This window comes from Sorex fumeus, unplaced genomic scaffold (assembly GCF_029834395.1).
Source record: "Sorex fumeus unplaced genomic scaffold, SorFum_2.1 ptg000019l, whole genome shotgun sequence".
Lineage (NCBI taxonomy): Eukaryota > Metazoa > Chordata > Mammalia > Eulipotyphla > Soricidae > Sorex > Sorex fumeus.
The window spans coordinates 21620925-21647398 of NW_026606076.1; the positions used below are offsets into that span (position 1 = coordinate 21620925).

The window sequence follows — 26474 nt, forward strand, 5'->3', positions numbered from 1 at the left end:
GCTGGAGTGATGGGTCACACAGTGGGGGGCTGAGGTAAGGACAAGAGCCCTGATCCTGTACTGGTCAGTCAACCATTGAAATAATGCTCTCACAAACAGTCCATCAGGAAAAAAAAAACATGTGGGTTGATTCAAGGTCAAACAGGCAGGTTGGTACAAGGCACCTGACATTAAGTTTCATGAGGAAGTAATCAAGATGGGGTGAAAGCAGTGACTCTGAAGCCAGCCCTGGAGATGCAGAGAGGAACTGGCCTAGTACCAGCTCAGAGAGCTGGACAGACACTGGAAAGGGGAAAAGCCTGGTAAGACCATAAGAGAGTACTGTCCAGCCAACATGCTACCTCTTGAAAACGCATGACCAGTAGACTCTTGCCAACAAGAAAAATCACAAGAGGCAATTTCAGAAACACACTTTCAAATCCAGAGTTTGGACAAGAGGGATATTACAGTGGGGTGGGCACTTGCCTTGTATATGGTGAATCTGGGTTCAATCCTCATAATTCCAAATGGTTCCCTGAGCACCATCAAAGTGAAAATCAAGGAGTAAGCTCTGCGCACTGCCAGGTGTGTACCACCAACAAACATTATATATGGTGGTTGTGACCCCTGCCTACTGGAATTTGGAGGAGCTGGGTTCAGGATGCTCAGCCCCGATCCAAGCCGGCTTGAAGATCTCAGCCCCGGGACCCGCATGCCTTTGTTCCTCTGCCAGTACCTTCATGCGTGTGGAGAGTGGTCTCAGCATATTGGTGGCTAGATCTGGAGGTATTCGGCCGCTGGAGCCCTGGTCAGGGTGGGGAGGGAAACTCAACCCATTCCCCTCCAAGGGGCCCTGGCCAGGACAGCCAGGTGTGGAGGCAGGAGACTGTGCACTATTCTCTTCCGGGAGCTGTGTTTTATAGTCTCTGGGTCATGGGCGTTGATGGGATTACACGGCTTCAGGGGGCCAGTTGGTGGGTGTGACGCTTGCCTACTGGAATTTGGAGGATCTGGGTGGAGGATGCTCAGCCCCGATCCTGAGCAGGCTTGGAGATCTCAGCCCCGGGACCCGCATGCCTTTGTAAAACCCAGTCAAAGAACAGACAACAACGGGGGGGTGGAGGGGGGAAGGACTGGGGCCCTGCCGTTTGAAGTGAATCTGAAGGTTCTACACGAGTGAGTGATGCCAGGTCCAAATGCACTGGAACAGGGCAGAGCAAAATACCATGCTGGGAGGGTCGGGACAGCCAAGCCCTGCCCTCTGCATGTCCCGCAGGCCCCGAGCTCAGCCCCTGCGCTCAGCCCCATGCCCACCTGCTGCTGACCATTCATGGAGCTGGAGGTGATGGTGGCCAAAGGGGACCCCATGATCACCTACACACACTGCAACCCCTGCACCCCCTAAAGCCTCTGGGTTCCCCTAAAGCTTCCCTCATGCCTCAGGAAATGGCTTATATCGAAATGAGAGAAAAACAAGAACAAAAGCCCCCCCCCCACCAAGCTGGAGCGGCCCCAGTGCTTTCAGGGCGGAGAACGGGAGGCACAGGGCACTCACGGACCGCCACTCGGTCCTGACAAAAAATAGGTCTTGACAATCCCCCTTCCATGAAGGGCCTCCATTTCCTCCTCTACCACCAGAGCAATGGCAGCCTGATCAGGCAACCACAATGGGAAGAGAAAAAATATCCAAACGTCCCTGGCCTGGGACGCCACTTCCACTGCTGCCAGAACCTGAACCTTAAAAAGGACCCTGGTCCAGATGCAGAGACCCTTTTTGCCCACCCAGGTGAATCTGTGCTTCAAAGGGGATGGACTGGATAAAGGTGTAGAGAGGTGAATGTGGAGAGTGGTGGGTCACACAGTGGGGGGTGGGGGGGATAAGAAGACCCTTGGTCCTGTATTGGTCAGTCAAACAATGACCCAGTGCTCTCACACACAGTCCATCAGGAAAAACGCAGCTGGGGTGATTCAAGGTAAAACAGGAAGGTTGGTACAATTCACCAGATACTGAGTTTCTTTGGGAATTAATTAATTCAGGATGGGTTGAAAGCAGTGACTGCAAGCCAGCCCTGGAGATGCAGAGAGGGACTGGCCTAGCAGCAGCCCAGAGAGCTGGACAGACACTGGAAGAGGAGCAGAGGCTGGTAAGAACATCAGAGAGCACTGTATGCTCAACACACTACCCCTTGAAAATACAGAACCAGGGCACTCTTACCTACAAGGAAAGAAACAGAAGCACAATTTTAAATCCAGACCATGGGGCAAGAGGTTAGTACAGTGGCTTGGGCGCTTGCCTTGCATGTGGTCAATTTGGGTTCAAATCTCAGAATTCCAAATGGTCCCCTGAGCACCATCGGAGAGCAATGCCAGGAGTAGGTCCTGAGCACTGCCAGGCTGCACAAGAATCACATATTCTGACCCTAAAAATTGAGGCTAATGGGCAGCAAAGTCATTTTGGTCACCGTGGAGCCGTTTTTGTCCTGACCTGAATCCTTTTTATGATTCTGGTGAATACTACATTGAGGGGACTTTGCTAATTCTAAATACAACACTTAATTTTTTCTGTAATATTATTGAACTTGGGGGGGGGGGATCCAGGAACGTAACCAACCTTGTAAGTAATCATAGGTAAATGGATCAGCCTGCTGGGTTGTGGGGGGCTGACCCATATTCCCGGCATTTGTCAGACATTTGACTCAAGGGACCCATTCCATCCTTTCCTGTCTTTCTAAACACAGGAATGTTCTTTTAAACTGTTTCCAATAAGGGCCAAAGAGTAGGCACAACAGACAGGACATCTGCATTGCACCAGGTTTAACAGGGTTCCCAGAGTACCACCAGGAGTAATCTCTGAGTATTTCAGGATATGACCCAAAAAGATGGGAAAAACAAAGTTTAAAATTTAAAAACAAACTGTCTTCACGGCACTCCATTAAAGAACCTTGCCAGGGCCATTTAACTAAGATAACACTTTCTGAAACATTTATCCTTTGTACTTACACAACGTTAAAAAGTACCTGAACACATGGGAGGCAGAGATGGCTTGAGGGAAGGAGCTGGTCACACACAGCCCATCGGGACTCCAACCACAGTGCCCCATAATGATCCTGAGTACCACAGGTATGGATGACTGAGCTGAGAGCGAGGACTAGGACTCAGCTGGGTGTGGCTCCAAAGAACACGAATCAGGAGGCCCTGAAGAACGAAGGTGTGGCTGTTTCTCTTCCATAATCCCCCAAACCAAGGGCCTCAAAACCAAGTCACAGGGGCTGGAGCGATAGTCCAGGGGGAGGACTTTTTCCTTGCATGGGGCCAGCCCAGTTTCAATCCCTGCCATCCCATATGGTCCACAGGCACAGCCAGGAGTAATTACTGATAGTGGAGGCAGGAGTAACCCCTGAGCATCACTGGGTGTGAACCAAAAAGCAAAAAAAAAGTCTAGACAGAGTCACAACAAAGAATAAGACAGGTTGAGCCTTGATAGCCCTGAGCGAAGGAGATTTTTTTTTATCTTTTAATTCACCTTCCTCCTGGCTTTCACCAGAAAATCTAAAAAGTACATGTTAACATCCACGAATCACGACGAATCATGACAATCCTGTTATTTGTCGATTGCCTCGAGCAGGCCCCAGTAACATCTCTTTCATCCTAGCACTGAGATTTTTAAGAAAGTCTTATATTCAAGGCTCTTTAGGAGAATGAGACCCTTCATTTGGCATATTGGGTATGCCACAGGGAGTACCATCTGGCAAACTCCCTGTGGCATTAACATCCACATCAAGTTTAAATTGCGGAGCCCTAGCATAGACTTTTAATAATAGACTGACATCACAAAAACTTTGTTACACACTAAGGGATTATTTCCTTCCTGGCTGCACTTTTGTAGCACAGCATCCCATGGTACGTAGTAACCAGACTTTACCAAAGGGGCCTGTTTTGACAATAAAATAACATTAAAATTGTTATTACGGCATTGAGTAGTTGCTACCCCTAACTCTGTGGGATGGGGAATAAAGCCTGTGGACCATGGGTGAATACAGGGATAAAGAGCAGTGGGAAACTGGTATAGGTGCGCAGGAGAATGGAATAAAGAGCAACTGATCACTGTGAGTCCACAAAGTAAAATGCGCGGGTGCAGTGAGTCCACAAAGTTAAATGGGGGTCCCTTGCCAACAGAGACAGAGAGACAGGGAGACAGAAAACCAAACCCTGATGGTGAAAATGGCCCGTTTAATGCAGAACAGCTACCATACTTATAGAACGTCTGAGGAGGCATGAGCTAAGGACACAGGAGTGACTGTTCATTTACGCAGATAAACATTTGGCAGAGGAAATTCTCAGGGAGAGATTCACTCAAAGAGACACTCTGTCTCCCAGGGACATCTACATTGCTTTTATCTTTTCATCTAGTTGTATAAGTTATCAATACTTGCAGTTGTTTGGATAAACACAGTACGAGACAAAGATCCCAACACTTAGTTCTCTGGGCTTTGAGAGCAAATAAGGATTTTAACACTTAATTCTCTGGGCTCTGAGAGCAAGCAAGGCTTTTACTGTAAATCCTAGACTCAGTCCTCAGGCCAGTTCAGCTTGTCCTTCCCCATGGGGCTCCTGTCTCTAAAGTTGTAACAGTTTGCCTCAAGACCATGCATTTCTGCTTTCTAGAATGTTCCATTTCGAAACTCACGTAGTTTTGCCACTTGTCCCGGGTCCATACAAGTTCCACGGCAGAACCTCCCTTTTGGGGTGTCAGGAACTACACCAACTGAAGCATGGTCAAGTAATGATGACCAAGCAATTATTCCCAGGAGTAGATAACTTTCAGAGTCAATCAACTCCCAAATATTAGGAGAATAGCATTGATGGTCTTTCTGTGTTTAACCAAACACATTGTTGTATAGTAAAAACATAAAAAGCTATAGGGGAAACAGAAAAGCGGGTACAAATACACAACACTTCAACTACAAAGCAGTACAAATATGAAGCTGAGAATTAAGAGAGAGTTATAGCTCATAAGCAATCAAGACTGACTTGGGGAACTGAGACAATGAGAGGTAAAATACAAAGAAAAGGTTAAAGATAAACTTTAACTAATATAGGGATGTAAGCAAGGACATGATAAGCTTCTCTGGGAGGAGCAAAAGGAGCAATTCACAGAAGTCTAAAACACTGTTAATATCCAGCATATCACCAAGAGCCTGGCCCCTGTTTCCTTCTTCAATCCTCTGTCACCCTTCACCGGCCACGGTGGGGAGACCAATCATTGCCACCAAATGCACGCAGCTCATGCCCACACATTATTTGAACACAACTCTCAGTACTCAGTGTAACAGCCGCGTTTTGCCCTGATCAGGGAGAGATGAAGAGTCGGGGTGCAATTTTCAACTTGATTTTAGGGTACAGAAATTCTACATGTTAGAAAAAACAACAACGTGGAGTCAGAGATAGCAAGCTGGGAGGGGCGCTTCCCTTGCTCACCCAGATTGATACTCGGCATGTCATGTGACCCCTAAAGATGAAAAAAATAATAATTGCAGAGTGCTGCTCCTGAAGTAAATCCTGAGCTTCCATAGATGTGCCCAAAAAACCCAAAAATACCCCAAAAGTAAATTTTCATTTGCAAACCGAAACCACCCCTAGATCCACACACACAGGATGGCTCTGGACATCCAGGCCACTAATGAATAGTGACCGAGGGCTACAGTGTCATTTACCATTGGGGAGCTGTCCCCCTGCCGCTCAAAAATGAACAGGCCTTTTATAGATTTGGAAGCACCAGCGGCGATATGGATGAGAAACTTCTGACTCTGCGCTCAGGCACCCGTCCTGGTGGAGCTAGTTGATCGAACTTGGATGGGCCAGGTGCAAAGCAAACGCCCTAACCACTGTGCTATCTCTCTGGCCCTCTAAGAGAATCTTCAGGTTCTACAGAAGGGAGGTACAGGCCAAAGCGCCCAGGACAGGGCCCAGCGCAGTCCTGTGCTGGGAGGGTCAGGACTGCCCAGCCCTGACGCTCTGCAGCCCCCGCGCTCAGCCCCGCGCCCACCCGCCACTGCCCCACGGTGGAGCTGCAGGGGATCCCCAGAACAACGCACTCACACCCGCAACCCCTGCGCCCTGGCACAGCCCCCACTGCACTCACCAAAGCTCCGCGTCCCCCACCAAACCTCGTGGAGCCGCAGGAACTGCCTGGATCTCGGGAAAGGATTGAAAAAGGAGCCCGAAAGCGGCCTCCAAGGTGGCCTGGCCCCGCCCCTCACAGCGCAGAGACCGGGATGCGCCAGGCAGATAGTGTCCTGCCACAAACCCCGCCTTCACAGACCCCTTCCACGCGGGACACCCACTTCGCCCCTCACCTGTGTAGAAATGGAAGCTGACCCAGCCTCTAGCACGCAAACACCTAAATACCCTGCTGTGATGTCACTTCCGCTTCTGCAAGCCGCCTTAAAGGGCCAGACACCAGCAGCTCAGAAAACAACTAGGAAAATCCAGGTAAATGTTTAAGGCTGGTTGGTTGGAGCTATAGCACTGTGGATAGGACATTTGCCTCGCACGCAGCTGACCCAGGTTCAATCATCTGCATTCTACATGGTCGCCCAAGCAGGACCAGGAGTGTAGAAGAGCCAGAAGAAACCCCTGAGCACTCCTGGGTGTGACCCAAAAAGAAAAAGTGTACTGCAAGTGGAATTGGATCTCATAAAGGAGCAGAGAAGTGGTGTCTAGAGTATTCAGTCACAAAGCGGGGGTCTGGAGAAAGAAGTCCCCCTGTTAGGGTCCGAGCTCAGGACAGCCTCACCTGTCAAGGAAAACTCTGAGAGACCAAGTTCATGCAAAAGCAAGAGGTTTATTTGAGCATGCTTGGGCTCACAGCCTGACCAAAAACCATCAGTGGCTGAGAGCCCCGAGCCGCTTCAGAGGGAGCTTTTTATAGGGCAATTTCCTGCCGTCTCAGAAAACCCCGCGCACAAATCACCCAATACATTTGAATTATCACATTAGATGCTCCATGCAGGCAGCCAGTCATTTTGCAACAAGCCATCAGCACCAGCTACTCTCTTTTGTACAGGTCACCAGGCCATCCCAACGGGCAACCGATTAGGTCTTTTCTGGCCTTATGGCCTTATTAGGCGGATTTCGAGAGCAAGGAAATACATCATTAGGCCTTCTCCGGCCTTGTGGCCTTATTTGACGAATTCCAGGGGCAAGGAGGAGATGGCGGTACTTGGTGTTGTCAGGTGACGCAGGTGTAGGCGGTGATATGGGCTGGGACTTGCTTTGCGAGGGCCCAATTGTCATGGGGCTATCTTTCACCCCAATCCTGTACTACACAGTGACTCTGAAGCAAGCCCTGGAGATACAGAGAGGAACGGATCTAGTAACAACACAGATTGCCGGAGAGACACTGGAACAGGAGGAAAGGCTTCTAAACCTTAAGAACACGAGGGCAGTAGACTCATGTCTACAAGCTAAGCCACAGGATGTAGTTTCAGAACCAACAGTGGCCTGAGAGGTAGTACAGTGGGTTGGGCACTTGCCTTGAACTCGGTCAACCTGAGTTCAGTCCCTGACATCCCTAATACTGGCCTGGGAACCAACAGGAGTAACCCTTAAGAACTGTTAGGTTTGCCCAAAAATGAAAATACATAAGTACACAAAACATAGCATATATATATATATATATATATATATATATATATATCAAACCCTAGAATGGAGGCATGCATGGGACTAACAGGCAGCAAACCACATTGGTCACTTTTCAGCCTGGCTTGGCCTTTGGCACAGATCTACATGGTGTTTACTATTTGGGTGAATATTCGATTGTTAAGATTTTACTGCTCCTAAAGTAAAAATATCAAAACATTTACCCTCAATGTTTGTGTAAATCCAATGGAAAACTGAATACAATGAGTGCTGATATGCTACAGCGAGTGAAGTGCTTCCTTGCATGTGAGTGACCTGGACACAAATTATGGACAGCACAGCGGGATGTGGCTCCCATAACATAACGCAGAAGGGCCTGAAGAATGGAGGTTTGGCTGACTATCCAATGTCAAAAGGGTTCACTGCAGCATCATGGTTGATCTCGGCCATGATGCCCCGCAAACCAGGGTTTCTGAGCCAAGTCAGAGTCACAGCAAAGAATGAAACCATGGTGGGTCTTGACAGTACCCAGCAAAATGCATTTTTGTACCTATTTAATTCTTATTTAATTCCTTCCACCTTGCTTTATCACTAAGAAACATTATTTACCAGTTAACTTACTGGCAAGTCGAAATGCCAGGACACTGCCATAACCATGATCCAGGTGATCATCAGCAAGTACCTTTCACTTCTGGTACTATTATCACAGGAAGCTTTCACACATACCAGGATTATTTCCTTCCTTACTGTATCAATCCCTCACTCGTTGAAACTAAAATTGTTTTACCTAAGATTCATTTTCTGACCCCGGCATTGTAATTATGGAAGTGATTGCTCCAGCATAACTTTTATATTTACTAAATCTTGAGGGAACATGATGGTCTTCCTCTATTCCTTCCCTACAGGATTTTCTCCAGTATTCTCTTTAAAGGCCGCAGGTGCGAATAATGGGCTTCCCATGTTCTTACACATGTATAGTTTTTCTCCAGTGTGAATTCTCCTATGCATAAAAAGGACTGAGGATCCAGGAAAGTCCTTCCCACACTCCTTACATATATAAGGTTTCACTGCAAAATGACTTTTCACACGCTCAGTAAGGGCTGAAAACAAACTGAAGACCTTTCTACATTCCTAACACTTATGAGGTTTCTCTCCACTGTCAATGTTTCTGTTAAGAAAGCTATTCTAATTGCATGAAAATCTTCCTGCAGTCCTTACATATTTAAGGCCTCAATCCATGATAAATTTTTCTACACAAAGCAAAGCTCGAGTATGAGTAAAGATCTTCTCACATACTTACGTATGTTTTTTTTTTTCGAGTATGAATTTCCCTATGTTTAATAAGGAGTTAGGGCGAAATGAAGGCTTTGCCAAAGTCTTTACAAACATAAGATTTGTTTCCAGTATGAAAATTTCTGTGCTGCAAAAGGATTGCAAAATAAGCAAAGGTCTTGCCACACTCCTCACATATATATGGATTCACTGCAGTTTGTGTTTTCTTGTGGACAAAAAAGTTTGAATAGAAAGTGAAGACCCTCCCTCAGTAGTGACACGAATAATGTTTCATTTCTGTATGAACTTTGCTATGCTAAGAAAGACCTGAATAGGAATGAAAGGCCTTTATACTTACCTCACACATATAAGGGTTTTATCCAAAATGGAAATTGTGAAAACCAAGACTTCAGAAATAAGCAAAGGCCTTCCTAAATCGCTCATATATATAAGTTATCTCTCCAGTGTGACTTTTTTTTGTGTACTAAGGCTTGTGTAATAAGCAAAGATTTCCCACTCCGTACAAGTATATGGTTTCTTTCCAGTGTGACTTTTTCTGTGCATACTAAGATGTAAGATTCAGATAAAGGCCATGACACATTCCTTACATGCATACGGACTATCTAGTATGAAATCGCCTGTGTATGAGGTATGAAGATCCACTGAAGGCCTCCCCACAGTCCTTACAATTAATCGGTTTCTCTCCTGTATGGATGCTCATAGTCCCACCGGGGTGAGGCTGGACTCAAAAGTTTATCCTCAGTGCTTACATTTCTGGGGATTCTGTCCATTATGGGCTTCTAAGGGAACGTGATGGTGCAGAGGACACAGGAAAGGTGTTCTTCCAATCGCCCTCAGAAGACATATCACCTGTCTCGGCATCCCCATGAGAATGAGGGAAAAATTGCTCAGTTGAGCCTTTATCACAGTGTGCAGGAAAAGATATTCCACCAGGGCTGGCTGCTTCCATGTAGAAGAGCAAAGAAGGATTCCAATTATCATTCTATTCCATGAGAGTTTTCATGTGAAAAGAAATCAAACTCTGCAGGTAGGTAACTGGTGGGGGAAGGGACAATGAGATTCACGGGGAAGTAATAAATCCAGATGGGGGTTAAAGCAGTAACTCCTGGGCTTAAGAGAGAAACTGGCCTAGGAGAAACCCAGAGAGATGGAGAAATGGAACAGGAGCAAAGGCTGGTAAGAATATCATAGAGCACAATCTGGACAATGCTCTACCCCTTGGCAACACGCTAACAGTGGACTCTCAGCTACAAGGAAAACATCAAGAGGGAGTTTTAGAAACATTATTTTAAACTGAGTATCAGGTTAGTACAGTGGGTTGCATGCAGTTAATCTTGGTACAATGTCCTGAATTCCAAATGGTCCCCTGAGCACCATCTGACTAATAGATGGATGGAATTTTGTTCTTTCCAATCATAAATGTTGTCTTTTTTCCCTTTAATATTAGTAAAGTGACATATGTGGGATCAAGGAATGTGACCAACCTTGTGAGTAAATAAGGTAAACGGAATGGCCTGCTGGGATGTGGGGAGCTTAGGAGTTGACTCATATTTCCACTTATAAAAATTTTTATAAAGGGGCCCCTTCCATCCTTTCAAACGATGTTCTGTGCAGAGTTAAGTTCATCTAAACTGTTTCCAATTGAGACCAGAGCAACTGTAGATTGGGATAGGTGTTGCTTGCACATGGCCGACCTAGGTTCAATCACCAGGATCCTCTGGAGTCTCCCGGAGCACCAACAGAAATAATACCTGAATGCAGAGCCAGGAGAACCCCCTGAGCATCACCAGATATTATAGGATAATATTGGTTTTCCCTTTCTCCATGGCCACTGGGAGCTTTTATTTGTTGATTGCCCCATCCTGTCAATTACCTTTGTCTCCTGATCAGACTTTGACTTGTAAATATTGTCTTTCTCTTCGTCTTAATGTCCTTTGCATAGTTAGCTATTTCAGAGCAATTGCTTTTTGTATGGGTACAGGAAGACAAGCCCGTGGCTTGGGAGTTGATTTCTCCAGATAAAATTACCTCCTGGACATCTGCTCTCTTAACTTAAGCCTCAGTTGCCCTTACTTCCTCAATCCACAAAGGCGGGGTCCTGATAAGGGACTGGAATGACCCAAGGCAAGTGGTGAGCTAGCTACTCTGGCATCAAAATGGGCCTGGCCAAAGTACCATAATGCTTATCTATAAGTTAAGAGCATAGTCATGGACAAATTGTGTCATAAATCAAAAAGTAATAAGTAGACTTGGACCTGCTGGAGTTAGGAATGATTTATCTTGCCTGAGCACTGTAGTCTGAGTCTGTGGTGAGAAGTCCCCAGGAGAGTCACCCTACAAGCCTGAAAGTGTCGATTGCTGTGTCCATACAGAATGGTAAATATTAAAGAAGTAAAAAAAAAAGTTAATTAAGTTGCTGATCTAAGGAGAGGAGAAAAACACCTTAAGGGCTGCTTTGCCCTCATGGGCTGCAGGTGATGGTGTAGTCTGGAAAACCATTTTTCATTGCACTTCCCGTGGGGAGGCGTGGTTGGGGGCATGGACAAAGAAGAAACAGAACGGCTTCAGGGAGACAGGGGGATTGAAGGAGACTGTGAGAAGAAAAGACACAAAATTAGAGGAGACTGTTGCGACTTAGAGAGAAGGCTGAGAGCTGAGAGTAAGAGTTGCTGGGGAGATTGGAGAGGAGTCATGGAGAGCATTGTAGAGCAAGTTATAGAGATGGTTGGATAGAGGTGGGAGAGACAAGAGACTAAATAAACTGCAACTAAACAGCAACCAGCTTGATCCTTGCTCTACTTTCGTTGGTCCAAGGCAATAGCTGACCAGGGTGGAGAAGTGGCTTGAGAGCACCAAACGTGGACAGCAAGAGAGAGCCACCTGGAGAGTCCAGGAACATCTGTTAACATGTAAATTTGGTTCACTCCCCCACTTCCCATAGGGTTCCCCAACCCCCCCTGCAGTGACTCCTGTGTGCAGAGTCAGGAGTAATCCCAGAGCACTTCTGGCTGTGACCCGAAAAAACACACACACACACACACACACAAAGTGAATTGTGCAAGGCTGAAGTGATAGCACAGCAGGTCGGGCATTTACCTTGCATGCGAACAACCCACGTTTGATTCCCAGCATCCCATATGGTCCCCCAAGCACCGCTAGGAATAATTCCTGAATGCACGAGCCAGGAGAAACCCCTGTGCATCACAGGATGTGACCCCCCCAAAAAAAACACAATTGTGTGGTTAATCAGAAAAAAGAACACAACTTTCTCGATTAGCATAAAAAAATTTTATGATGGCTATAGATATAGCACAGACCATGAATTGCTTGTCTGACACACAGCTGATCAGGGTTCAATCCCTATAACCTCACAGGGTTCCCAATCCTAGCATTATCAATGAGAACAGAGCCGGGTTAAACCATATCTCCATCAGGTGTGGCCAACCAAAAGTAAATTAAAAAATTTATGTGCCAGAACTATGGTCTTGTAGGGTACTGGCCTTGTACATGGCTGACCTGTATACCCCGGCACCACACTGGGTACCTTTTGGTACCTTTTGGCAGGAATCACAGGGTAAAACCATATATATATATGTATTTGTGTATGTGTGTGTATATATATACATATATATATGTACATATATATATATATATATATATATATAATTTGTTCGCAAGTCAATCTCCACCAGCCAGTTTTGTAGAATGCAGGTTTGGGTTTTGGGGTTACAAGTGGCAGAAGTTTGGGCTTATCTGAGAGGTGCTTGGGGAACCCTGCAATGTACAGGAGACTGTACCATATCAGACTGCTTGCAAAGACACGTCCTGCATTCCTGGCCTATCTCTGACCACAGGAATTCAAATTCTATAGAAATAATGTGAACCTTGTGAGAAGGATACAGACGGGGGCAGGGATGAGGCCCAACTGTTAGAGGTCAGGGCAGGGCTGCTGGCACCTGGGGCCTCCCAGTGCAAACCTGAACCAGAAGTATAGGCTGCAATTTCAAAGGTTTGCAGGGACCCGAAAGAGCTGACAGTGAGTGGGAGGGCACTTGTCATGAACGCAAAAGACTTAACTTCACATCCTGAATTGCCAAGGAGCGATCCCAGATCACTGCTGGTTTTGGCAAAAGCCCACATAGCCATCCCCCTCCTACCCAAATAAAGGCAATGAGTAGGTATCTGCCAAGAGCAGAAGTGTAAAATCTGGTAATATATTCTGAACGGTCATTCCTCTGAGTTTATTTTGTTTTGGGCCCACATCCAGAAGTGCTCAGAGCTTACAGGCCAGGTTTTCAGACTATGATTTTACACCTATGGGTACATGATTTTACACCTATGGGTACCAGACTTTTGGTGGCTCTCTCCCTGTCTGCATTTGTTATTCTCAAGCCACTTATCACCCCGGACAGCTGTTGCTTTGGACCGGCGAAAGAAGAATGAGGGCCAAGCTGGTTGCTGAGTAGGTGCAGTTTATTCAATCCCTTGTCTCTCCCAGCTCTCTCCAACCGTCTCTCTAACTTGCTCTACAATGCTCTCAGAGACCCCTCTCCAATCTCCCCAGCCACTCTTACTCTCAGCTCTCATCCTTCTCTCTAAGTCGCAACCATCTCTAACTGTGTCTCCTTTTCTCTCAGTCTCCTTCAATCCCTCTGTCTCCCTGAAGCTGCTCTTTTTTCTTCTCTCACCATGCCCCCCAGTCACGCCTCCCCATGGGAAGCATAATGAAAATTGTTTTTCCAGACTTCCCCATCACCTGCAGCCCACGGGGGCAAAGCACACCTTAATGTGTGTTTCTCCTCTCCTTAGACAAGCAAATAACATTTAGCACAGTGGTTGGGTGTTTGCCTTGTGAAAGACCTGGCAAGCTACCTTTGACATATTCAATATGCCAAACACAGTAACAAGTCTCGAAATGGAGATGATACTGGGCCCGCTACAGCAAATCAATGAACAACGGGAGGACAGTGACAGTGACAGTGACAGTTTTACTTCCTAATATTTACCATTCTGTATGGACACAGAACTAGAAATTTTTAGGCTTGTGGGGTGACACTCCTGGGGACTTCTCACCACAAACTCAGACTACATTGCTCAGGCCGGATCAATCACTCCAAATCCCAGCAGGGTCAAGTCTAGTTATTACTTTTTGATTTATGACAGAATTTGTCCATGACCATGCTCTTAACTTATGGATAAGCATTATGGTACTTTGGCCAGGCCCATTTTGATGCCAGGGTAGCTAGTTCACCTCTTGCCCTGGATCCATCCAGTGATGCATCAGGACCCTGATTTTGGGGATCAAGGAAGTAAGGACAACTGAGGCTTAAGTCAAGAGAGCAGATGTGCAGCAGGTGATATTATCTGGAGATAATCAACTCCCAAGCCACAGGCTTGTCTTTGTAACTGTTTTACTATATGCATACAAAATGCAATTGCTCTGAAATCGCTAATCACACAAAGGACATTAAGGAGAAGAGAAAGACAATATTTAAAGTAAATGTCTGATCAGGAGATAAAGGTAATTGAAAGGTTTGGGGGCAATAAACAAAGACAAGCTCCCAGAGACCAGGGAGGAAGGGAAAATCAATATTATCCTATAATACCTGGTGATGCTCAGGGGTTTCTCCTGGGTCTGCACTCAGTTGGTGCTCCGGGAGACTCCAGGATCCTAGGGGTTGAACCTAGGTTGGCCATGTGAAAACAACACCTTACCCTGATCTACAGTTGCACTGGTCTCAATTAGAGACAGTTTAGATGAACTTTACTGTGCACAGAATGTCGTTTGAAAGGATGGAAGAGACCCCTTGGTGAAGTATTTTATAAGTGGGAATATGGGTCAGCTCCCAAGCTTCCCACATCCCATCAGGCAATTCCATTTAACTGTGATTACTCACAAGGTTGGTCACAGTCCTGGATTCTACCCATGTCACTTTAATAATATTAGAAGAAAAATGGCAACATTTATGATTGAATAGAGCAAAATTCCATCCATCTCAGGGTGGACAGTGCTCAGGGGGCCATTTGGAATTCTGGGCATTGTACCTAGATTGACTGCATACAATCCACTATACTAGCCTGATACTCAGTTTGAAATCATGTTTCTGAAACTGCCTCCTGGGGATTTCCTTATAGCTGAGAGTCCACTGCTTGTGTGTTGTCAAGGGGTGAGCATTGTCCAGACCGTGCTCTCTGATGTTCTTACCAGCCTTTGCTCCTTTTCCATGTCTCCAACTCTCTGGGTTTCTACTAGGCCAATTCCACTCTTTATCCCCAAGGCTGGCTTCGGAATCACTACTTTCACCCCCATCTGGATTTATTACTTCCCCAAAGAAAATCATTGTCCCATGCCCCACCAGCTACCTACCTGCAGAGCTTGATTTCTTTTGACATGAAAACTCTCATGGCATATACTACTAATTAGAATCTTTCTCTGCTCTTCTACAAGGAATCAGCCAGCCCTGGTGGAATATCTCTTCCTGCATACTGTGATAAAGGCTCAAGTGAGCAATTTAACCCCCATTGCCATGGGGATGCTGAAACAGGTGGGATTTCTTCTGAGGTTCATCAGAAGATCACCCTTCCCATGTCCTCACCACCATCACCTTCCCTTAGAAGCCATACTGGACAGAATCCCCAGAAATGTAAGCACTGAGGACAAACTTGAGTCCAGTATCACCCCGGTGGGAGTATGTGAACATCCACACAGGAGAGAAACCGGTTAAGTGTAAGGACTGTGGGAAGGCCTTTAGTGGATCATAATAACTTATACAAGGGAAATTTCATACTGGAGAGTTCCTATGCATGTATGGAATGTGTCGTGGCCTTTATCTGACTCTTACAACTTATTATGCACAAAAAATTCACACTGGAAAGAAACCATATGCATGTATGGAGTGAGAAATCTTTGCTTATTCCACATGTCTTAGTACACAAAAAACTCACACTGGAGAGATAACTTACACATGTGAGCAATGTAGGAAAGCCTTTGCTTATTCCTGAAGTCGTAGTTTTCACAATTTCCATTTTGGAGAAAACCCTTATATTTGTGAGGTAGGTGAAAAGGTTTTTTATTTCTTCTCAGGTCCTTCTGAGCATTGGAAAGTTCTTACAGTAATTACACATTATTCGTGTCACTACTGTAGGAGGGTCTTCACTTTCTATTCAAACATTTTTGTCCACAAGAAAACACACTGAAGTGAATCCACATATATGTATGGAGTGTGACAAGGCCTTTGCTTATTTCACAGGCCTTTTGAGGCACAGAAAATTTCATACTGGAGACAAACCTTGTGTTTGTAAAGTCTTTGGCAAAGCCTTCAGTTCCCCCTAACTCCTTATTAAACATAGGAAAACTCATACTAAAACAAAACATATATAAGGGTGTGAGAAGAACTTTACTCAATCCTCAAGCTTTGCTGTGTGTAGAAAAATTTATCCTGGATTGAGTCCTTATATATGTAAAAACTGATGGAAGATTTTCATGCAAATAACATAGCTTTCTGAACAAGAAAATTCACAGTGGAGAGAAACCTCATAAGTGTAAGGAATGTAGAAATGTCTTCAGTTTGTCCTCAGCCCTTCCTGTGCATGGGAAAAGTCATTTTGCAGTGAAACCTTATATATCTCAGGAGCATGGGAAGAACTTTTCTGGATCCTCGGGCCTTATTATGCATAGGAGAATTCATACTGGAGAAAAACTATATATATATATATATATATATATATGTATGTAAGAATGTGGGAAGCCCATTATTCGCACATGAGGCCTTTTAAGAGAATACTGGAGAAAATCCTGTAGGGAAGAAATAGATGAAGACCATCATGTTCCCTCAGGCTTTAGTAAATATAAAAGTTATGCTGGATCAACCAATTCCATAATATCAATGGCCGGGGTCAGAACAGGGACTTTAGGTAAAATAATTTTAGTTTCAAGACGTGGGTGGGGGATTTATACAAAAGTACAGTAAGGAAGGAAACAATCCTGGTACGTGTGAAAGCTTCCTGTGATACTAGTACCACAAGTGAAAGGTGCTTGCTGATTATCACCTGGACCATGGTTATGATAATGTCCCAGTAGGTGGACTTCTAAGTATGTTAACGGATAAATAATGGTTCTTAGTAATAAAGCAAGGTGGAAGGAATTAAATAAGATGGAAATAGGTACAAAAATTGCATTTTGTTTGGGTACCGTCAAGACTCACCTTGGTTTCATTCTTTGCTTTGACTTTGGCCTTGCTCAGAGGCCCTGGTTTGCGGGGGTTCATCAACCGCGATGCTGCGGTGAACTCATTTGACATTGAATAGATAGCCAAATCTCCATTCTTCAGGCCCTTCTGTGTTATGTTCTGGGAGCCACATTCCGCTGCGCTGTCCATTATTTGTGTCCAGGTCACTCACATGCAAGGAAGCACTTCACTCTCTGCAGCATATCAGCACTCATTGTATTCAGTTTTCTATTGGATCTACACAAACATTGAGGGTTACTGTTTTGAGACTTACACTTTGGAAGCAGTAAAACAATCTAATATTCAGCCAATGGTAAACACCATGTAGATCTGTGCAAAAAGCCAAGCCAGTCTACAAAGTGACCAGTGTGGTTTGCTGCCTGTTAGCTCCATGCATGCCTCCATGCTGGGGGTTGGTCTGTATTCTGTGTTTTACGTACTTAATTATCTATTTTCATTTTTGGGGAAACCTGACAGTCCTTAAGGGTTATTCCTGGTGGTTCCCAGGCCACTATTGGGGATGTCAGGGACTGATCTCAGGTTGACCGAGTTCAAAGAAAGTTCCCAACCCACTGTACTACCCCTCAGGCCACTGTTGGTTTGAAATATTGGTTCTGAAACTGCTTCCTGGGGTTTTCCTTGTAGGCATGAATCCACGGCTCTCGTGTTGTTAAGGGGTAGAAGCCTTTCCTCCTGTTCCAGTGTCTCTCTGGCAATCTGTGTTGTTACTAGATCAGTTCCTCTCTGCATCTCCAGAGCTGGCTTCAGAGTCACTATGCAATACAGGGTCGGGGAACTTTTTTCTCCAGACGCCCACTTTGTGACTTCACACTCTAACAACCACTTCTCTGTTCCTTTATGCGATCCAATTCCACTTGCAGTAAAATCTAGTTCCACTTTTTTGGTCACACCCAGCGGTGTTCAGGGGTTTCTCCTCTCTCTTCTACACTCCTGGTCCTGCTTTGGGGACCCTATAGAATGCAGATGATTGAACCTGGGTCAGCTGCGTGCAAGGCAAATGCCCTGTCCACTGTGCTATCGTTCCAGCCAGCCAGCCAGCCAGCCAGCCAGCCAGCCAGCCAGCGAGGCTTACACATTTACCTGCATTTCCTAGTTGTTCTCTGCGCAGCTGGTGTCTGGCCCTTTAAGGCTGCTTGCACAAGCGGAAGTGACATCGCAGCAGGGCATTCAGGTATTTGCGTGCAAGAAGCTGGATCCGGCCTCCACTTGTTATGCAGGTGAGGGGCGAAGTGGCTGTCCCGCGTGGAAGGGGTCTGTGAAGGCCGGTTTCGTGGCAGGACACTAGCGGCCTCCCTTGAGCGCCAGCCCCACCCTCCCGGTCTCCGCGCTGAGGGGCGGGGCCAGGCCACCTTGGAGGCCGCTTTCGCGCTCTTTTTTCAATCCTTTCCCGAGAACCTGGCGGTTCCTGCAGCGCGGGGGGACGCGGAGCTTTGGTGAGTGCAGTGGGGGCTCTACTGGGGCGCAGGGGTCACAGGTGTGAGTGCGTGTTTCTGGGGATCCCCTACAGCCACAGTCGCCTTCAGCTCCGCCGGCGGGCAGTGGCGAATGGGCGCGGGGCTGAGCGCGGGGGCTGCAGAGCGTCGGGGCTGGGCCGTCCTGACCCTCCCAGCACAGGACTGCGCTGGGCCCTGTCCTGGACGCTTTGGCCTGTACCTCCCTGCTATAGAAGCTGCAGATTCACCTAGAGGACCGGAGAGATAGCACAGCGGTTAGGGCGTTTGCTTTGCATCTTGCCCACCAAGTTTGATCTCTGAGCTCCACCAGGACGGGTGCCTGAGCGCAGAGTCAGAAGTTTCTCGTCCATATTGCCGGTGGTGCCTCCAAAACTATAAAAGGACTGTTAATTTTAGAGGGGCAGAGGGGAAGCTCCCCAATGGCAAATGACACTGTAGCCCTCGGTCACTATTCATTAGTAGCCCTGATGTCCAGGGCCATCCTGTGTGTGTGGATCTAGGGGTGGTTGCGGTTTGCAAGTGAAAATTTAATTTGGGGCTACTTTTGGTTGTATTTTGGGCACATCTGTGGAAGCTCGGGGTTTACTTCACGAGCAGCACTCTGCAATTATTTTTTTTTTGATCTTTAGGGGTCACGTGAGATGCCGAGTATCGATCTGGGTCAGCAAGGGAATCGCCCCTCCCAGCTTACTATCTCTCTGATTCCACATTGTTGTTTTTTTTTCTAACATGTGGAATTTCTGTACCCTAAAATCAAGTTGAAAATTGCACCCCGACTCTTCATCTCTCCCTGATTAGGGCAAAGTGCGGCTGTTACACTGAGTACTGAGAGTTGTGTTCAAATAATGTATGGGCATGAGCTGTGTGCATTTGGTGGCAATGATTGGTCTCCCCACCCTGCCTGGTAAAGGGTGAGAGAGGATCGAAGAAGGAAACAGGGGCCAGGATGTTGGTGATCTGCTGGATATTAATTAACTTAACAATATTTTAGGCTTCATCTGTGAATTTCCACTTTTGCTCCACCCAGAGAAGCTTATCATGTCCTTGCTTACATCCCAAATTTAGTTAAAGTTTATCTTTAACCATTTCATTGTATTTTACCTCTCATTGTCTCAGTTCCCCAAGTCAGTCTTGATTACTTATGAGCCATAACTTTCTCTTAATTCTCAGCTTCATATTTGTACTGCTTTGTAGTTGAAGTGCTGTGTATTTGTACCCACTTTTCTGTTTCTCCTATAGCTTTTTATGTTTTTACTACACAACAGTGTCTATGGTTAATCCAGAAAGACATCAATGCTCTGCTCCTAATATTTGGGAGTTGATTGACTCTGAAGTTACCTACTCCTGGGCATAATTGCTTGGTCATCATTACTTCACTCATGCTTCGGTTGCTGTAGTTCGTAACACCCCAAAAGGGAGGTTCTGCCGTGGGACTTGGATGGACCTGGAGCAAGTGGCAAAACTACCCTGGCTTCCATATGGCATATTGTAGAAAGCAGAAGTGCATGGTCTTGATTCAAACAGTTACAGCTTAAGAGACAGGAGCCCCATGGGGAAGGACAAGCCGAACTGGCCTGAGGTCTTAGTCTGGAATTTACAGTAAAACCTTGCTTGCTCTCACAGCCCAGAGAATTAAGTGTTAAAATCCTTATTTGCTCTCAAAGCCCAGAGAACTAAGTGTTGGGATCTTTGTTTCTTACTGTGTTTATCCAAACAACTGCAAGTATTGATAACTTATACAACTAGATGAAAAGATAAAAGCAATGTAGATGTCCCTGGGAGACAGAGTGTCTCCTTGGGTGAATCTCCCAATGAGAAGTTCCTCTGACAAATGTTTATTTGCATAAATGATCAGTCACTCCCATGTCCTTATCTCACGACCCCTCAGATGTTCTATAAGTATGGTAGCTGTTCTGCATTAAATGGGCCATTTTTCACTTAGGGTGTGGTTTTCTGTCTCCCTGTCTCTCTGTCTCTGTTGGGAAGGGATCCCCATTTTAGTTTGTGGACTCACTGTACCCGCACATTTTACTTTGTGGACTCACAGTGATCAACTTGCTCCTTATTCCATTCTCCTGTGCACCTATACCAGTCTCCCACTGCTCTTTATCCCTCTCTTCACCCATCTCCCACAGGCTTTATTCCCCATCCCACAGAGTTAGGGGTAGTAAATAGACAGAGATGTGGTTGTACAATCAAAGGATGTAAAGCCCTTCCCTGAAGAGAAATTTCTAGGACAAAACTTTGACTCAGAAGGAGAGATCAGCTCAAGGGCAGGATTTTCTCTAAGGACATATTTTTTCTTTGCGTAGTTCATATTCATTGAAACATTCATCTTAAATTGACACTTAATCTTTCTGTTTAATTTGAATGGACAAAGTAAAAGATCTATTAAGCTTATAGGGTGTCTCTATTGGGAATATTTCCTATAGCTCCCAGACTACACTCCCCAGGATAGGATAGTCCTTCCTAACCCCAGCAGGATCCTTACCCAGTTACTTATATTTGGGTCACGACAAAATTTTTTATGGTGCTTACCTGTCCCTTTTTAATGCCAGGGTAGCGCACAACTATCCTGGGTCCATCCAGTCTCTTGCTTTTTGGGTGCTAAGAACGAAGAGTAGCTGAGGCTTAAGTCTCATAAATATGACAATGCCCAGGAGTGTATAATATCTGGAGTCAGATAACTCTGAAGTTACAAAAGCATAACATTGTCTTCCTTTGTCTCTACAAAGCTGAGGGCTGGGGGCATGGCCATCCCGATCCTGCCAGCACAATCTTCCCAACTGGGACTGCACTGGTCCTTGTCCAGGAGCAAAAAGGATATTTGTCTAAAGTAAACTGCAGAGGACATTAAGGAAATAGAAAGTCAAAATTTGACTCACAAATACAAAATCCAGAGATCTCTGAAGAATTTGACTTTACAATTCACAGTTTCTGGTTAGGGGAAATGGGTGATTAATGCATAGGAGAAGCAGAGCACCTGGAAGTTAAAGATGAATACTAAGGAAATGGGAGTGATTCGGGAGCATTGGTATGGGTGTTACTCAGTAAGCCTAAACTCCTTGTAGCAGAAGAGAAATGATGGACCAATGATAAACCTAAATTGTTTAGAACTCTAATCCAACAAAGGTAAAGGGTTTTGTTTTTTAAACATCTTGCTGTCTTAGTTTTGGTTTTTCAGGAGTAAGGACATTTGCTCAGGGTTCACCTTGGCTGTGCTAGGAGCACATTTAGTTAGGGCCAGAGACATAGTACAGTGAGTAAGGATTTAACCATCCAAGCAGTCGACCCAGGTTCCACCCCTGCATCCATATATTCTGTACCAGAGTGATTCCTGAGTGTAAAGCTAAGAGTAAGCACTGAATATGCCGTTTGTGGCCCCCAAACAAAAATCACACAAAGACACATATATGCACATACTGTGTCCATGTATATACACACATATATGCACATACAATTAAGAAAGATGCAAAATGGAGAAAGAACAATAGAGTTTCGGTAGCAGGGAAAGATCAAGAATAGGGAATTTTTAAGGACCAGAAATTTGACTCTTTAAATGTTTCACTCTAGAATTTGTCATTGCACATTATTTCCCCCCCTTCGGTAGAATTTGCCTTTTTTTGTTCTTATATTTTTTGCCATAGCATACAGTACTCAGTGTTTACTCTTGTGTCTGAGCTCAGGGATCATTTGCAAGAGTCAGGGTAACATTGTGTGTCTAGATATCTTTGGTTCAATGTTTGGTGACAACTGCAGAATCAGGGGACTTCTCCTTACCCCCGGGCCCCATAGTGTGTGATCGACCACTCCAGCATTTGCCTCTCCATGCCTTTTTTTGAGTCCATCCCCCTTGCAGTACGGATTCACCTAGGAGGCAAAATGGTTCTCAGTGCCTAGACTCTGGCTCTTTAAGGCACCTTATGGAAATAAAAGTGATGTCATAAGTGATGTCATAGTTCATTTTCCATCCCTGACACTGACACTGGGGCTGTTGTATACTTGCCAAAGGACAAGTAAATTTGCGCTCTATCCTTAAAGAGGGATTCTGAAGGCGGGTTTTATGTCAGGATTCGAGCAGCCTCCTGTGAGCACCACGCGCCTTCCCATTTCCACACTCTGAGCTGAGGGGCCGAGCCAGCTTGGGGGGCACTTTTGCCCTAGTTTTTCACTTGTTCTCTGAAATCCAGGTGTATTCTGAGGTGCGGTGGAGGCTTTAGGGGGATGCGGAGCTTTGGGGGTGCAGTGGAGGCTGTCTCAGGGTTCAGGGGTGGCAGCTGTGAGTGTGTGATCCCGGGGGGCCTCTTTGGCCACGATCATCTCCAGCTCCAGGATGGGGCAATAGTGGGTGAATGCGAGAATCAGCCGGATCTTGGCCGTACCAACCCTCCCAGCAGTCCCATGTTTGAACCATCGGCCCTAACCTAGCTTCTTTAGAATCTACAGATTTGAGGGGCAGAGCTTCAGCCCCTCCACTTCATGGCAGGAGATATTTTGCTGGTCATCTTCATTGTCTGCCGTTTTAGCCAGGGTTATGTGTGGTATGTGGGGGGGGGGGAAGGGGACCTGCAGGTGCCTGAGGTTTGCCAATGAAAACGTATTTGGGGGGCTATTTTTGATTCTTTTTATTTTTGGGGGGAGTGGGAACACATCCGGAGATGCTTCTGACTTACTCTAGCCTCTAAGCTAAGGAATTATCCCTGGCACTGCTGGGGGCCATATGGGATGCAGAGGATTGATCGGTTCATGTGGTCCAACGCCCAAGTCACATTACTGCCTGTCCAACAATACTGGTGTATCTTTTTCCGGATCATGAATTTCAGGTCCTTCACATCAAGCTGTAAGGCAGACCTGACTCTTCATCTTTCCTTGAGCAGACAACCACTGGAATCCGGGTAAATACTGAGGGTAAAGGTTTTTTTTTTTTTTGCTTTTTGCGTTATACCTGGCGATGCACAGGGGTTACTCCTGGTTTCGTACTCAGGAATTACTCCTGGCGGTGCTCAGGGGACCATATGGGATGCTAGGAGTCGAACCTGGGTCAGCTTCATGCAAGGCAAACACCCTACCCGCTGTGCTATCACTCCAGCTCCAAAGGGCTTTTTAATGTTTATTTTTTAAAGAATATTTTTGTGTGTGCGGGGAGGGGGAAGAGCTGTGTTCATGACTCACTCCTAGTATTTTTGGAAGAAATTTATATAGGAAGGGGCGGAGCAAAAGTACAGCAAGTAGGGTGATTGCCTTACACACAGCTAACCCACGTTCTGTGTCTTGAATCCCACTGGTCCCCACACCTGCTGGGAGTGAAACCTGAGTGCAGAGCTAGGAATACTCCCTGAGCAATGCTGGTTCTGACTCAAAGAAGAAAATCATGCACACGCACCCGCACGGACACATACACATGCACACAGAAAACGTGTGATCGTAGAAAAAGAGAATAATAATTCATGGAAAACCATACCAGACAATCAAAGTTTTAAGGACCTGCTATTTGTCTATTTAAATGTTCTTCCCTCTTATTTTGCACATGAATTCTGTTGGTTTCTTGTGCTTCGAATTTGCCTTTTTGTTGCAGTATTTTTGGTCATAATCTACAGTGCTCAGGTCTTAACTCCTGACAGTTCATATTATGGACCCTAGTAAATGCCCTGGTTATTTGAATTATTTTTCTATTCAACCGTTTGCGCAGTTTTCTAATATATTCTTGGACGGCAGGAGCAAGTGTTAGCTGAGGCTCACGCAGATGTTCCGTTTCAGGGATAGAGTAAATTAGGACCCATAAGGTCTCAGGTCCAGCGCGAGAGAGCAGGGCTGTGCCTCTGACCCAACTGTACCCAGAAGTGATCTTGGTCCCCAGGACAGAGTGCCCAGGCGCATGTTCTTGTCCCTGCTGCAGGAGAGTGGCTGAAGCTTTGTCCACTCTATGTCCCTGTGACTTTCCCCATGGCAGATCCACATCCAGGCTATAGTTCCCAGGGGCCAGCACTGCTGCCAGCTGCAGGGGCGCCAGTACTTGGGAGCACCGGGACTCAGAGTCAGACCAAGGCTGGGCCTGTAGGGATTTTCCTGTGCAATTCAGGGAGGAATTCGGGGACCAGAGAGGGCTGTCGTTTCCTCTCCTATTGCCTGGGCCCAGGCTCCTATCCTGAAGTGCAGCACAGATGCCAACAAAATTTGCATCCCCAGTGGAGACAGGAGCTTCTGCCATTGTCTCCCTGAGGTGGGATTATGCGGGTGTGGTTGGTCTGAGATCAGGGGTGGGAGGAGGTGCTGCTCTCTGGTGCTCACTGTTCTGACTTCTTCAGGTCTTTGCACAGAGCCTCCTGCTAATTCTCAGCACAACAGTGGCGGGAGAAGGTGGTGATGCGGCTTCTGATAAACCGTCCAAAGGTAGGAGTAGAGGGACAGAATGGCATGAGGTAGTGCCAGGAGTGCCCGGGTTTCCTGGGCGATCTGTTTTGAGTTTCTTTTGGATGGATTCCAAGTTGAGACTTCCGATCAGACCGCGCCATATTTGGCTGTGGGACCGACCCAGCGGTGCATGAGGAATACTCAAAGCTCAGTGCTCAATGATCACTCCTGACATGTCTAGGCAACCAATGGGATGCTGGAGGTCCAAAGATTTTGTCTTGAATTTTCTGTTTTATTTGGGAGTGATAGCACAGCGGTAGGGTGTTTGCCTTGCACGCAGTCAACATGGCTGACCTGAGTTCGATTCCTCCGCCCCTGCCCCTCTCGGAGAGCTCGGCAAGCTACCGAGAGTATCTCGCCCGCACGGCAGAGCCTGGTAAGCTTCTTGTTACGTATTCAATATGCCAAACACAGTAACAGCAGTCTCCAATGGAGACGTTACTGGACCCGCTTGAGCAAATCGATGATCAACAATTTGGGGTACATTGCAAAGGATTCTCACAAGAAATCCTTGTGCTGCACTCTGGCATTGCCCCTGGCAGTGCTTGTGGGACCATATGGGATGGTGGGGATCGCCAGTCCTACACGCTGTTCCCGGAGCAGCTGTCCTGTTACGCCAACCTGCTGCTTCATTTTCTTTTGCATTGTTTTTGTACTCAGCCATCCTCTTTACTCTGTTCTCTGGATTCACAACTGATGGGCATCAGAATGCCCTGGGGTCTGCTGGCCACATTTGCGTACTGTCAACTACAGTAACGTGGACCCCAGGACTTATTTTTCCCCTGTTTTGTCCTTCCTGCTCTGGAGAGCCTTGCCTTCTCAGCCATACAGTCTTATATTCACATAAAGTTATGTGTGGATTTCTGGGCATGTGCTGATCGCAAGGAGAAAGAGCCAAGGATCTCTGAGGCCAGTAGAGATGTTGGGGTGAAGAAACTTCTCCTTCTTTGCGAGGGATTTGGGGCGGTCTTGAGCAGTGTGTTCTTACAGGCACACATGCCATGCACCACTCTGAGTAGTTGTCTATATGGACTGTAGTTCTTAGTCCTAGTAGTCATGTGCTGTGGGGGTGCAGCGGTGAGCGTGCAGTCGTTTTTGCTGCACCCAGGGATGGTTTTTTGGATCGTACAAGTCTGCGGTCAGGTGATCCTCTCTACAGTGCTCACTGGACCAGTGGTGCTCGAATTGGACCTTGGGTTACCAGGAAAGGCAGATATATCCGAGAACTTTCTGTATAACATCCTCCCACTTTCACAGATCCAGCTGCCTTATGTGATTTCTGGGGCCCGTCAGCCATGCGTCTGCATGGAGGCTGGTTCATTCGAAGGGGAGAGGACTAGCGACAATATAGGACTCTGGGTCCTGGCCTCACAGTAGTGGGGATGAGACTAAGGTAGACTCTAACTGCCACCCTCCCTGTGTGCTGACTCAGGACGCAGTGACC

At 46.3% G+C, this 26474-nt stretch overlaps 1 protein-coding gene across 1 annotated transcript in view; it reads right to left on the reverse strand.

Annotated features, from left to right (window-relative positions):
* LOC130022013 (zinc finger protein 420-like) overlaps positions 1 to 17294 on the reverse strand; it is a 61457-nt gene extending 44163 nt beyond the window's left edge. Inside the window, exon 1 of the mRNA XM_056112738.1 lies at positions 17121 to 17294. Coding sequence (XP_055968713.1) covers positions 17121 to 17294 — 174 coding nt within the window. The remainder of the gene's footprint in view (positions 1 to 17120) is intronic.
* Between the last annotated feature and the right edge of the window lie 9180 nt (positions 17295 to 26474).